Source organism: Sus scrofa, chromosome 14 (genome assembly GCF_054392235.1).
Source record: "Sus scrofa isolate SSC_HxYL_T2T_F1_AM1 chromosome 14, Sscrofa_HxYL_maternal_Yorkshire_Landrace_v2.0, whole genome shotgun sequence".
NCBI classification, from domain to species: domain Eukaryota; kingdom Metazoa; phylum Chordata; class Mammalia; order Artiodactyla; family Suidae; genus Sus; species Sus scrofa.
This window is the reverse complement of record NC_139396.1, coordinates 51,974,019-51,988,702: the sequence shown is the minus strand read 5'-3', so window position 1 is coordinate 51,988,702 and position 14,684 is coordinate 51,974,019. Positions and strand designations below refer to the sequence as shown.

General features: G+C 44.6%; 1 protein-coding gene across 7 annotated transcripts in view; it reads left to right on the top strand.

Moving 5' to 3' along the window:
* Positions 1-14,684, top strand: part of CFAP251 (cilia and flagella associated protein 251) — an 81,893-nt gene that overhangs the window by 28,175 nt on the left and 39,034 nt on the right. For 6 of the 7 annotated variants that reach the window (XM_013982831.3, XM_084996137.1, XM_084996138.1 and 3 more), the window contains 7 exons: positions 1,063-1,113; positions 4,419-4,633; positions 7,131-7,325; positions 8,174-8,424; positions 8,728-8,879; positions 11,073-11,246; positions 12,253-12,437. In XM_013982831.3, coding sequence (XP_013838285.3) covers positions 1,063-1,113; positions 4,419-4,633; positions 7,131-7,325; positions 8,174-8,424; positions 8,728-8,879; positions 11,073-11,246; positions 12,253-12,437 — 1,223 coding nt within the window. Of the gene's footprint in view, positions 1-1,062; positions 1,114-3,890; positions 4,080-4,418; positions 4,634-7,130; positions 7,326-8,173; positions 8,425-8,727; positions 8,880-11,072; positions 11,247-12,252; positions 12,438-14,684 lie in introns of those variants that run through there. The other variant, XM_084996140.1, reaches the window with a different exon arrangement.

Genomic DNA, 14,684 nt, shown 5'->3' with positions numbered 1-14,684 from the left:
ACTTTCATACACTGTGGGTATGGCCCTAAAACGACAAACAAAACAAAAGACAACCAACCCCAAACCCCAAAACAAAAGAAACAGTGAATGGATCAACAAAATGTGGTCCATCTGTATAATGGAATATTGAGCCATTAAAAATAGGAATGAGGTACTGACACAGGCTACAATGTGGATGAATCTTGAGAGCATTATGCTGAATGAAAGCAGCCAAACACAAAAAAGCCACAGATTGTATGATTCCACTGATATGAAATGTGCTGAATAGGTTAATCCATAGAGACAGAAAGCAGAATGGTATGATTCAGGGGCTGGAGGAAGGGGGATTGGAGGGTGACTGCCTAATAGAGAGGGGGCCTCCTTTTGGGGTGATGAGAGTGTCCTGGAGCCAGATGGAATGATGGCTACACAGCATTGTGAATATACTCAATGCCACTGAACTGTACACTTTAAAATGGTTAATTTTTTTTTTTCATACAGAGGTTCCCAGCCTAGGGGTCAAATCGGAGTTATAGCTGCTGGCCTACACCACAGCTAACAACACAGGATCTGAGCTGCTTCTGCCCTCTACACCACAGCTCATGGCAATGCCAGATCCTTAACCCACTGAGTGAGGCCAGAGACCGAAACTGCAACCTCATGGTTCCTAGTGGGATTCATTTCTGCTGCACCACGTCGGGAACTCCTAAAATGGTTAATTTTATGTTGCATGAATTTTACCTCAATAAAGATGCAAAACACCAACACATTGAATTGCTGATATTCAGTGATACTCATTACCTCAGGTATTAATTATACCTTTAAAGCCTTATAAACATAGAATTCAGATTTGCATTAACTGCCACCTAAAGCCACAATTGTTTGTGGCGTTTTAAACTTATTTCCTTTCCTTTCAGAATGTTTTTAGATGTTCCTAGAGACAGCAGGTTCTCCTACCTGTAGAAATTGCAAAGCTCTGACCCTGCTTATATGCATTTGTTTTGATTTTGCTGTTATGTAGTTCTTCTTTTGGAGACCAGGTCTTTTTTTAGTAGTGATTATTTATTTTTCTGTACTTATCAGTATGAAGACGGAGATATACTTGCTCATAGTGCCCCACTTCTAACAGAAAAAGTGAGTACACCTGTTGTGCTCTTATATATCTGACTTTGTGGAGAATAAATATGTGTGAGCTTAGTCACTTTGGGTTATTCTTTGTATTTTTTTTTCATTTTTATGGCTGCACCTGCTGCATATGGACATTCCTGGACCAGGGGTTGAATCAGAGTGGCAGTTTGCCGGCTTACACCACAGCCAAGGCAACACTGGATCTGAGCACATCTACAGCCTGTGATGCAGCTTGTGCCAACACCAGATCCTCAACCCACTGAGTGAGGCCAGGGATCCGACCTTCATCCTTAGGATACTAGTCAGGTCCTTAACCTGTTGAGCCACAATGGGAACTCCTACTTTTTGTATGTTTTGATATTAAACCATTGGGAAATAATTTGTAATTTTTACTTAGGTTCTTTGCCAGTCAGTTGAAAATGATGGTGGTATTGTTAAAAATAATATGGAATATGAGTTCCTGTTGTGGGTCAGTGGACTAATAAGGACCTGACATTGTCTCTGTGAAGATGGGGGTTCGATCCCTGGCCATGCTCAGTGGATTAAGGATCCGGTGTTGCTATGGCTGTGGCATCGGCTGAAAGCTGCAGCTCTGATTCAACCCCTAGCACAGGAACTTCCATATGCTGCAGGTGCAGCTGTAAAAAAAATAATAATAACAATAGTAATAATATCGATTAAAAATAAATGGAAAAGAAAGTTTCCTATCATGAGAAAATATCCAAGGAAGTGATGGTCTTTATAATGGGTGTATGACAAAGGATAAAGGTTAATTTGAGGTAAAGTACGTAGGGTAGTTGGACATGAGTGGATCCCTTTTAGCTCAGTTTTCAGTGTGCTAAAAAATGATACTGGATTTTTTTTTTTTGTCGTTTTAGGCCCCCCCTCACCCCATAACATATGGAGGTTCCCAGGCTAGGGGTCAAATTGGAGTTGCAGCTGCTGGCCTAGGCCACAACCTTAGCCACACCAGATCCGAGCCGAATCTGTGACCTGCACCACAGCTTGCGGCAATGCCGGATCCTTAACCCACAGATTGAGGGCAGGGGTCGAACCTGCATCTTCATGGATGCTTGTTAGATTCGTTTCCACTGAGCAACGAAGGGAACTTCTCTTGTTGCGTATTTAGATATTTAAGAGGCACTAGAAAGATAGTGAGCCAGGTGTTGCAGGAAACATTTCATTTCGCCTGCTTTCCTCAAGCTATTGCACCTGAGGTGGAAATGCCCTGTCTCATGCAGCCTTTCCTGCATTTGATACTCCCCCAGTAACCTGCTCTCTGTGTGCACTTCATGATTATTTTTCTACTTTCACTCTTGGTTTGATCTATAAAACTCTATTTTTCAAGAGGGCATACCAAAAGGAAGAAAAAAAAAAGATGAGACAGTGGACACAAAGCAAGATTATTCTGTCTACAAACTCTATCTTTCATAAATCAGAGTATCAAAAAATAAATACAGTTAGCTCTTATTATTTGCAGCAGTTATGTTGCATAAGGTCTCAGTAGACCTGAGTTAGGGCATGCTGAATCGTTGCTCCAGGGAGAAATATATGAATAGGTTCCTGCAGGGCTAGGGTCACAACACTTTCATCAGCTGACAGATACATGACCGTGTTTTATGCATGTTTCTCTTTAATGACATCGAATTTAATATATAACATTGGTCCCTGATCATTGGACTCATGTTCAACAGCACTAGAACTCATGTCTGAATGATGCTTACCTTTCTTACACAGGTGTATTCTCCATAAGGCACAGCACAGCCTTCTTGTGCCTGGGAGCACTAGGCAGCATTTCAGTACCATGCTTGGGAGCCAATTTAAGTACCAAAATCACCAACAAAAAGCAGGAAAAAAATGCAAACATCAAGGCACTAATCGGACCAGGAAAGGGACACTTGTTTCCCATCTGAGAGCAGAAACAAGAAGGCAGAGTTGTCTTGTTTGACCTCAGCTGGAAACATCAAGTTTTTCATAGCTTGGCACCTGTATGCATGTGCAAAGGATGGTGAAAGCGCCATAAGCACTTGCTTTTGAGGTTACAAATAAATTTTAGTGAGTAGGTAAAATTGCAAATATGGAATCCACAAATAATGAGGATCGGCTGCAGTTTGAAATGATAAAAATGCCTTGTGTTAAAACAGGGCTTCTCTAAGAAAGTGATGCCGTTGCTTGACCAGTTGTGGTTCTGTTGACCCTCTTGTGTTTGAGTCAGAGAGGCACACCTAGGATCTTCTCTGCCCAGTTAGAGTCAGGTGGCAGAATTACTGTGTCATAGGAATTTATTCATTCGCTAACTATTCTTTGAGGGGCTTCCCTCACTGCAAAACTGGGTTCTTTCTATACTTGTCTAAACTCTAAGAAAGATGCCTAGTGCCTTACCCTGCATAGCACACATTTAACAAGGACTCTTGGGGCCATTTCTAGGTACAGCACTTAATTTCCACTGATGGGAAAATAATTTATCATCAAAAGGAGCCTGGAAGCATTGGCTTTTGATATTTCACAGCTGGAACATGTTTTTGTTCAGGACTGACATTAGCCTCTGAAACCTCAGTAAGCGAAGTTGAACAGGTGTGAACCGTAATTAACCACTCTTTCATTTGCTTTAAGCAAACAGTTTAACCCAGTTCATAACCCTTCACTCGCTTTTAGCAAACCTGCAGAGGTTCAGAACTGCCTGGGCCGTGGCATTCCATAGGGGAGGGGTGGGTTTTTTTTAGTGATTTTTTTAAAGACTTTTTTTCCCCTGTTTTTTTTTTTTTTTTTTTTTTTCCGGTCAGGCCTGTGGCTTATTGAAGTTCCTGGGCCAGGCATCGTATCCAAACCACTTCTGCGATAGCCGTGGGAACACCAGATCCTTTAACCCACTACACCAGGCTGGGGATTGGACCATCGATGCAACAGAGACAAGCAGAACCATCAACCAGTGCGCCACAGCAGAAATTCATATTTTTTCTCACTATATTTAGGTATAATATAAAACGCCGTGATGATAAATGCTTTGTTTGGAGTTCCCATTGTGGCTTAGGGGGTTAAGAACCCCACGAATATCCATGAGGATGCAGGTTCAATCCCTGGCCTCGATCAGTGGGTTAAGATCCTGTGTTGCTGAGAGATATGGTGTGTGTCACAGATGCGGCTCAGAGCCGGCAGTGCTGTGGCTGTGGTGTAGGCTGGCAGCTGCAGCTCCCATTTGACCCCTAGCCTGGGAACTGCCACAGGTGTGCCCGTAAAAAAAAGAAAAAAATAAATGCTTTGTTTTATATTTATTACCAACAGTAGCAAATAACCTGTGTCTTGAAATGCAGACATTCAACAAGCTCGTGGGAAAATTTAGCCAGTCCGTCTTTCATTTGAATTTAACTCAAATACTGTCTGCGACAATGGAAGGGAAACTAGTTGTCTGGGACATTTGCCGCCCAACATCATCTGCCTCCATCTCTTCAGGCTTTCCCCACATCAAACCCTGTAAACTGGTTCATTTGCAGAAGGAGGGGATCACTGTGCTTACTACAGTTGACAGGTAATTCAATAATTAAAAAGCTATGGATGATTATAAAAGTATTTAATTAATTTATTGGCCATTCCCTCGGCATGTGGAGATACCCAGGCCAGGGGTCAAACCCAAGCCGCAGCAGTGACCCAAGCTGCTACAGTGACAATGGCAGATCCTTAACCCCCTGCACCAGAAGGGAACTCCTCTAAGAGTATTTATAAACCTTTTGGAGGTATACATGTAATTTGTATATGCAGAGATTATTTCTGGGGAGAGCCAATTAACTGGGAACATTGGTTGCCTCTAAGGAAAAGAACAGAGAGCTAGGATCAAGGATGGGGGTGGATTTACTTCTTTTTATAGTCTCATTTGTACTAATTGGTTTGCTTTTTTCAAAAAAAAATTATGGGCATGTATTACTTTTAAAAGTCCTTTTGTGTTGGTGAAACAAAAACTACCTGATTTTTTCTGCACTAAATAGACTTATTTTGCATCCTAAATTGTGCATATTTTAAATTTGATGACATGACATAAATGGCTATATATATTTTTCTGGTTATAAAATAACATTTACCCATCATGAAAAGATGAAATAGGAGTTCCCATCGTGGCACAGTGGAAACAAATCTGTCTAAGAACTATGAAGTTTCGGGTTCGATCCCTGGCCTCGCTCAGTGGGTTAAGGAACTGGCGTTGCCACGGGCTGAGGTGTAGGTCGAAGATGCGGCTTGGATCCTGCATTGCTGTGGCTGTGGTGTAGGCCAGCAGCTGTAGCTCTGATTTGACCCCTAGCCTGGGACTCTCCATATGCCATGGGTGTGGCTCTAAAAAGCAAGGAAAAAAGAAAGGATGAAATACAGCAGAAAGTTTTGTTACTCTAGAGTTCCCTGGTGGCCTAACGCTTGGGTTCGATCACAGGCCCAGGAACTTCTGCATGCTGGGGGTGTGGCAAAAAAAAAAGTTCCGTAACTCTGATTTTGAGAGGCTGTCAGGGCATGTAGGTGATCATTAGACTGGTGAGCCTCAGGTGTAAAGGGGTTTACATGCCAGATGCATCCCTTCGTTGGAGTGAACTTGGGCAAGGGACGTAACTTTGCTGTGCCTCCATTTTTCCATCTGTAAAATGGGCATAATGATACCATCCCTCTCTGGGAGACTTTGTCATGTTTTAGTGAGATGAGGCATGTGAAATTGTTAGAGCACAGGGGAGCTCTAGGTAAAATAGCCATTATCAGAGTGCTAGAGAACTTCCCCAAAGTGCTGCAGACGGTTGCTTTATGACAAGGACCCTGCTCATATGGTCGGAGTCACTGTGCCATCTGTTTTCCAAAAGCCCATTGCTTTCCTTTCCCTTTCTGTAATACAGAGGAACAGTGAGGTCCTGGCATGGCTTTACAAATAACAATGTGAATTGGCATCCTTCCTTAGTTGGTGTGTAAAGGCAGTAGTAGAGTTGAGGTGATGAAGCAATCAGCTTTTCATTATTGGGGGTTAGGACTCAGGGAAGACCAGACCTGGGTTCCCTTCTCTCCATGTTAAAAAACCCAGCCAGGAAGGGCTCCGAAAACACTTGGCTTGTTTTGCCGTTTCTTTCCAGCAGAGGGCAGTGAATGATGTTCTAGCCAATTACTCTGCCCACCTGCCTTGCTTATTAATCAGAAACCCCATTTAGTCACTTTGCATGTGTAAGAGGAAATTCATCCCCTTACTCCTCCCACCCCCTGTGATTAGAATTATGTCAGAGGCTTAAAAAAACAAGTGCATTTGGGATGGCTCTGAGGACTGGAAATAAAAGCCGTTTTGTCACGCAGCACTGCCTTTGGCTATGATGACCGGATTGAGTTTTCCGATTGCTCTCATAGCATCGTCTTTCTGTAAAGCGGCTTGTGTCCCATTGCCAGCCTGTGAGATTTCAGAGGAATGGTAGATGGACTCTGTTGTCATCTGTAGTCTTATGGCGGAGAATGTAAATCATGGCCCACCGCCATTGCACAGGGCTCATTTCAGAGGGCCAGGAATAGTGGAGCAGAGAGTAAGGGCTTTGCATTAGATATGCCTAAATCCCTGCATAGTCCAGCCACGTGGCCCTGATGGGGTTGCCAGGTTTAGTACAAGTATATCCCATGCAGTACTGGGGACATATTTGTACTAGGAGATTACTCATTGTTTATCAGAAATTCAAATTTAACTGGGCATCCTGCTTTTTTTTTTTTTTTTTTTTTAGGGCAGCACCTGTAGCATATGGAAGTTCCCAGGCTAGGGGCTGAATTGGAGCTGCAGCTGTGGGAACTCCTTTTTTCCCAGGGCATATCCGGCATTTTTATGTGCAAAATCTGGCAACCCCAGGCCTTGAGCTTTAGATCCCTACATGTAAAGTGGGATGGCAGTAAAATCAGCCACAGAGGGCAGTATTAGGCGACGTTTTCACAACACCCTGGGGTCCAGAGGCTGACATGTGATTAGGTGTTCAATAGGTAGTACTTGTTACCATCATTTAACAAACTGAGGTTATTCTCCATTTCAGCTACATTGTCACAGGTGACATTCGGGGTAACATCAAGTTCTATGATCGCACTCTGTCCATTGTTAACTGGTACAGCCACTTCAAACTGAGCTGCATAAGAAGCCTGTCTTTCTCAAAGACACCGGCAACTCCTCCAACGGAAGATACAAACTACCCTCCAGATTGCACTTTAAAAGGTGACCTTTTTGTTGTAAGGTAAGTTGTTAATGAATCTTGTCATTTGTTGTATTTTATTGTATTTGTTTGCTTTTTAGGGTTGCACCTGTGGTATATGAATGTTCCCAGGCTAGGGATCAAATGGGAACTACAGCTGCCGGCCTACCCCACAGCTATGGCAACGAGGGATCTGAGCTTCATCTGCAACCTATACCACAGCTCACAGCAACGCCGGATCCTTAACCCACTGAGCAAGGCCAGGGATCGAACCCACGTCCTCATGGATACTTGTCAGATTTGTTACTGCTGAGCCACAGTGGGAACTCCTAGTTAGTTTTAAAAATGAAACATCCTTCTCCTGTTAAGAATGTTTAGTGACAGGAAGCTGAAAAGGGCTCATCCCTGGGCTCTAATCTCTGTTGCCTCAGGAGTCCTTTGCTGTAGGTTGATCTCTTTTCTAGAAGCTGAGTTTGTCCTAGCACTACCGGTTAGCGGGACTGGATAGTTAATAGCCGTAACATTTCAAGATTGAATTATCTGTGAGTCTGCTTAATTACCCTTGCAGTATTTGTAGGCACATCTGTATGTGTGCACCAAACTCCATATTTGCATACACAAATGAATATTTGCATGTGCAGATTAGCTAATTGTACAACTGACTGTCCATCTGCATACTTAATGACTCAATTTACATGTCGAAATGTGGGCTTTTTCACTTGCAAATGGAAGCTGTTGGGTATTGGTGGTGTATTTTTGGAGCTGTCGGGTTAATAATGTCACTAAATTACAGACGACAGAGGCGGTTCATGTGCAATTAGAGGCAGAATAGCTAGCGTGCCCCGTTCCCTGCAAACACTGACACTGTCTGGTCTCTCCTTGGCAAACAGGAATTTTATCATTGGAACATCAGATGCATCGGTGTACCACTTAACAGCGGACGGGACCAAACTCGAGAAGTTATTTGTAGAGCCCAAGGATGCCATTCGTGCCATCTCCTGCCACCCCTATCAGCCCCTCATCGCCATTGGGAGTTTCTGTGGGATGATCAAAGTGTGGGATTATGAAAAGAAAAAGTACCTCTTCAGCAGGGTCTTTGAGAAGGGGCTTGGAGTCCAGAGCCTGACCTACAACCCTGAAGGTATTTTCATTTTTATCAACCTGCCTCAGGTTCTGAATTGAAAACAGACCCTAGGGGTCTGTGTCCTTGGCTGTCACAGCTCCAGGAAGGGTATTGAACCTGCTCCCCGCTCCAGGCCAGGTGGGACCCTGCAGGACCATACTACCTGGGTGCTCCTCCCACGATGCCCCGCTTCTCACAGGAACCTCGTCTGTCCTGTTCACTGCTGTCTCCTTGGCACCTGGGACAAGGCCCGCATGGAGTTGATGTTTCTAGAGTGAATGAAGTCCTTTTTGATCATTGTTCCCTGGCTTGTAATTTCAGGAGCTCTCCTTGGAGCTGGCTTCACAGAGGGGACCGTTTACATTCTTGATGCAATGTCCTTAGAAAGTGAAATCCCAGAGCCTTTCAAATATTCCAGAACCAGCGTGACTCACATCAGCTTCTCCCACGACTCACAGTATATGGCGACTGCCGTGAGTATTCTCACTGAGCGCCATGTGTGCAGTGGTTTAACGACCTCATTTAAAGCCACAAGAGAAGAGGGATGCGGAGTGTCTGCCCAAGGGTCCAGGATTTTTTCTGGGGTGATGAAAATGCTCCAAATCCATGGTGATGGATGCACAACTCTGAACACGCTAAAGCCCACTGAACTGTCTACTTTCAATGAGTGGTTTGTGTGGGATATGAATTCTGCCCCCATAAAGCTGGTATGAAAAGAGAAAGAGGTAGAGGAAGTGGGGGGACTTGTGCCTGAACACAAGACCAGGGTCTCAGAACCTCCGGACTTGGATTCTGCTGCTCTGACAGCTTGGTTTTGGTTTGTTAGTTCTTTGGAGTCCTCTCTCTGCTTCCAGGCTTTCATCTTGGCCTTTGATTTTCGACAAGATGACATTCACATTTATCTCCAAGGAACGTCATCAGGCGTTTTGGATTCTGTTCCTTCCCTCTTTGAGCAAGGCTCTTAAGCTCAGTAGAGATTTCCCCAGACCCCAACCCCTCCCTTCCTGCCGGTTCTCTTGGTCCGAGCTCATCTCGCCTTACATGGGGGGTTAAAGGGGGCGCTGGGCAGCCGCCAGCCTCACCTAAACTATGGTCCCTTACAGTGCCCTCCCGTCTCTGCATGGGGTGTCCCCTCTTCTGTTCTATGTACAGAACACTTTAAAGGCCCAAACTGTCACTCAGCTTCCCACCACCACACTGACTTAGGCGTCCAATGCTCAGGGACCTTCAGGTTGCTCCTGCCCACTGTCCAGCCCCTTTCACTCTCAGCCATCATACTTTTCTTTTTTTTTTAAGTATACCTTTTCAAAATTTTGTGTTAGATTCCACATATAAGTGATACCATATGATATTTGTCTTTGTCTGACTTATACTTTTCTTAATATGATAATCTCTGGGGCCATCCATGTTGCTGCAAAGGGCATTATTTCATTTTTTATGGCTGAGTAATATTCCATTGTGTATATGTACCACATCTTATTTATCCATTCCTCTATTGATGGACATTTATGTTGCTTCCACATCTTGGCTATTGTGAATAGCGCTGCTGTAAACATTGGGGTTTGTGGATCTTTTCCAGTTATAGTTTTCTCTGGATATATGCCCAAGAGTGGGATTGCTGGATCATACAGTTGTTCTATATTTAGTTTTTTGAGGAACCTCCATACTCTTCTCCACAGTGGTTGTACCAATTTACATTCCTACCAGCAGTGTGAGAGGGTTCCCTTTTCTCCACACCCTCTCCAGCATTTATAGTTTGTAGACTCTTTGATGATGGCCATTCTGACTGGTGTGAGGTGATACCTCATTGTAGTTTTGACTTTTATTTCTCTAGTAATTAGTGATGTTGAGCATCTTTTCATGTGCTTTTTGGCCATCTGTCTGCCTGTCTTTGGAGTAATATCTGTTTAGATCTTCTGCCCATTTTTGATTAGGTTGTTTGTTTTTTTGATACTGAGCTGCATGAGCTATTTATATATTTTGGAGATTGATCCCTTGTTGGTCACTTTGTTTGCAAATATTTTCTCCCATTCTGTGGGTTGTCTTTTTAATGATACAAATGAACTTATTTAAAAACAGAAACAGACTAGTTAGGGATTAACGTATACACATTACCTCATATAAAATAGATAACTAACAAGGACTTACTATATAATAGCACAGGGAACTCTGCTCAATATTCTGTAATAACCTATTTGGGAAAAGAATCTGAAAAAGAGTGGATATATGTATGTGCAACTGATTGGCTTTGCTGTACATCTGAAACTAACACAACATTCTAAGTCAACTATACTCCAATACAATTTTACAAATAATAAAATGTGTCCTGTTAAAATACATAAATAAATTAAAGTTTGTGTAGTTGGAGAAGGGAGGACAAAAGCAAAAAGAGTCAGGGTTTCAGTTTCCAACAGAGAGTAAGGGGGGACCAGAATGGAGAGTGAGACCAGAGTGACGGAATACAGTTCCCACCCCCGCTCCTTACTTTGAACCTTGATTTTCTCATCTGTAAAGTGGGTGTCATCTTACTACTTGTTCCTATAGATGAAGATTTTCTTTTGGGGTAAAATATTCTAAAAGCAGAGTTTGGATGAAAAACAAAGTGATGATTCTTAAGTTACAGACTCTGAAAAGGGGTAACTTGTGCTCTTTTTGCTCCTATTCAGGATGTCAGTTTCACTGTGGCTGTTTACATGGTGAGAGTCAGAAATGGACGAAGGGTCTGGGAATATCTGGCGAGGCTTCGTTCTCATCGCAAGAGCATTCGAAGTGTCCTATTTGGGGTTCACCTGGACAGCAATGAGCCCAGACTGCTGAGCCTCGGGAGAGACAGACTCTTGGTGAGCTGTTCTGTTTGCCTCTGCCTGGTCACCAGCACCAGGTCACATTCTTCTTACTTCCCTGGCATCTGGCATGGAACCAGGCCCACAGTATGTGTGTTCGTTGGAGAATGAATGTACCTCTCAGAGTTGACACTCAGCATTAACACGGCCCTGACACCACACAGGGATTCATGTCCTAAGTTGAGGGGGTGGGGAGGGGGTGCTGGGAAGTGGCCTGTTGACAGTGGGAGTTGGTACTCACAGCTCAGGCCACCCTCGCCTCAGTGTCCATTTCAGAAGCCAACACTTACACTCTCTGTGTGCTCAGGGGTCAGGGCCAGGCTGTCAGTGTGACAACTCAGAGACAATCAGAGGGCAAGGTAGCGACAACGGCAAATGCGATATTACATGATGGATTCACAATCAGTTGATCGGTTTATCTGTGCATCCATCTTAACTTCATTCCTTCCCTCCCCTTACTTCCTTTATTCTGTCCATTTTTCCATGCATGCATCATCTCTCCATTCTTCCTTCCATCCATCCTGTCCTGGTCAAACAAGATCTACCTGTGGGTGAAATTCAGCATTTGTGACTATCAAGTGCTGAGATTAAGATATGGATTAGTTCCCACCCTCAAAAAGTTCCCAAGATAATGATAAGTAAAGGAGTGCTATGTAACTGTAAGAGTTCAGGCTTTGGAGTTAGTTGGACCTAGATTTGAATTCTCATCCTCCCACTTCTTAGCTGTGTGACCTTGGGCACAGCACTGAACCTCTCTGAACATCTGTTTTCTCATCTGCAACAGAGCTGCTTTGCAGGGGCATCCTGAGTATTAAATGGCATGACGTTTTTAGAGAACTTAGACCATCATCTTGCTCATAATGAATACTCCATAGTGGAAGCTTACTAGGTGTAGAAGTTTAAGCAAGTCTCCTCTTAGAAGGCCTGGTCCTGTCTTCCACCAGAATAGGACTGTTGGCTTCTTTCTTTCTCCTCACATGTGTCCATCTGGGCTTCTCTGCAGATTGAGTATAATCTTCTCAAGAGCTACAAAGACCACCTGGAGGTCCTGGACATTCACCGAACTGACCAGGGCAGCTACCCCACCTGTATGGTCTGGTACCCGCCACTCATCAAGGAGCTCTTCCTGCTTATTTGCAACAGTGGATACAAAGTGAAACTCTTTAATTCTACCACAAAAATGTGCAGGTAAGCACAGGAGCTGCTCACTAACTACTCGGAAATCAATTTCTCAGTCCCCGGCTAATTTCAAGTCCCACCTTTAATACCTTTGAGCAGTGTAGCTGCCATTTCTTTCCTTCTTACTTTGCAGAGGAGGAAATCTACCCACAGATAAGGTAACTGGCTCTCATCTGAGGTGAGATGGCTAGAAAGTGCCAGGGGCAGGATTCAGACCCAGAGCCCTTGCTTCTGAGACCAGCCCTGTCCCAGGGTAAGGTACCCAGAGCTCAGAGCCCCAGCCTCAACGAAGACCCCGGGGCCTGGAAAAGTTGCTGATGTGCTATCAAATTTCCTACCCTCATGGATAAAAGCAGATAGTTTCACATGAATTCTACCAGTTGTCTGATGTTTCTCTTTTTTTTTTTTTTTTTTTTTTTTTTGTCTTTTTGTTGTTGTTGTTATTTCTTGGGCCGCTCCCGCGGCATATGGAGATTCCCAGGCTAGGGGTTGAATCGGAGCTGTAGCCACCGGCCTATGCCAGAGCCACAGCAACGCGGGATCCGAGCCGCGTCTGCAACCTACACCACAGCTCACGGCAACGCCGGATCATTAACCCACTGAGCAAGGGCAGGGACCGAACCCGCAACCTCATGGTTCCTAGTCGGATTCGTTAACCACTGCGCCACGACGGGAACTCCTGATGTTTCTTATTCTTGGTTCTTAAAGAACTTTTGTGGGGGTTTTTTGCCTTTTTTTTTTTTTTTTTTTTTTAAAGGGCCACACCTGAGGCACATGGAGCTTCCCAGGCTAGGAGTCTAATCAGGGCTACAGCTGCCAGCTTAGCACGGCCACAGCCACACCAGATCTGAGCCACATCTGTGACCTACCACACAGCTCACAGCAACGCCAGATCCTTAACTCACAGAACGAGGCCAGGGGTTGAACCGGCAGCCTCATGGTTCCTAGTTGGATTCATTTCTGCTGCGCCACAACAGGAATTCCTTAAAGAAGTTTTAAGTACAACTGATGGCATTCCTTTGTTCACTCAGTATTTACTGAGCCCCTAGCTGTGCCAGGTCCTGTTCTAGGTGCTGATGGCCAGGATGAAAATTAAACAGTATTTCTGCCATCACGAAATTGGCATTCATGTTGGAGGCTGGGCTCGAGATCTGCATTTGAGGTCACGTGCAGCCATGAGCTTAGCATCTTAGAGCAGCAGTTCCTCCTCTTGAAATAGGTATGGACCTGTGGTTGGCCCCTTGTGCTGCCAGGCCTGTGGGTCAGTACTGATTAAGGTGTACGTCTGTGCGTCAGGGCCGTGCATCTATCTTCAGCAGCCCTCCAAAGGACTGTGCCACCGACATTTGGAGAGGCGATAAAACTTGCTCAAAGTCGGAGTTCCTGTCATGCTGCCGCAGAAACGAATCCGACTAGGAGCCATGAGCTTCCGGGTTCGATCCCTGGCCTCGCTCTGTAGGTTAAGGATCTGGTATTTCCATGAGCTGTGGTGTAGGTTGCAGATGAGGCTTGGATCTGGTGTTGCTGTGGCTCTGATGTAGGCCAGCAGCTACAGTTCTGATTAGACCCCTAGCCTGGGAACCTCGAGGGCAGCCTCTTTGTGCCTGTGCTTTGGCTGCCTTGTGGGTCTGGCCAGAAAGAGCAGAGGCAGGAGAGACTGGAGGTTTAGTGCTCTAGTGACCCCATGGAAGAGGAGGAAGGTAGAAAAGGCCAGCAGCTTCTGGCCCCGTGCTCGGGGAAGACCTTTTCTGTGGAAATACCTCTCAGAAAAGGAGGTCCTCAAAAGGCCAGGAACACCCAGGATCTTTTTTTTCTCCCCCCCAACAGTTCTTTTTAGAAGGGCACAAGGGAAAAATTACTGAGAAATGCCATGTCATGTGTCAGGGACAGGAGAGAAATCCAGTGCCCTGTTTAAAAAACTATTAAAACACTAGGAAGGAGACATTTGAAAGATACGTGTAAAAAGGAGTTTTAGGGAGTTCCCTGGTGACCTCATGGTAAGGATTCAGCATTGTCACTGTGTGGCTCAGGTTCTATCCCTGGCCCTGGGAATTTTCACATGCTGCAGGCCAGCCAAAAAAAAAAAAAAAAAAAAGGGAGTTTTGGGAAGATTTCAGAATCTTTGTCCATCATATTTAATGGACATGAGCTTTTTGAACAAAGAACATCCCATAGATATGCGCAGTCCTGAGAACCTCTGAGTGGGCTGAGCAGGTGCCTGGGGGTGGAATAGCCCAGGCTCCGAGTTCTTGCTGA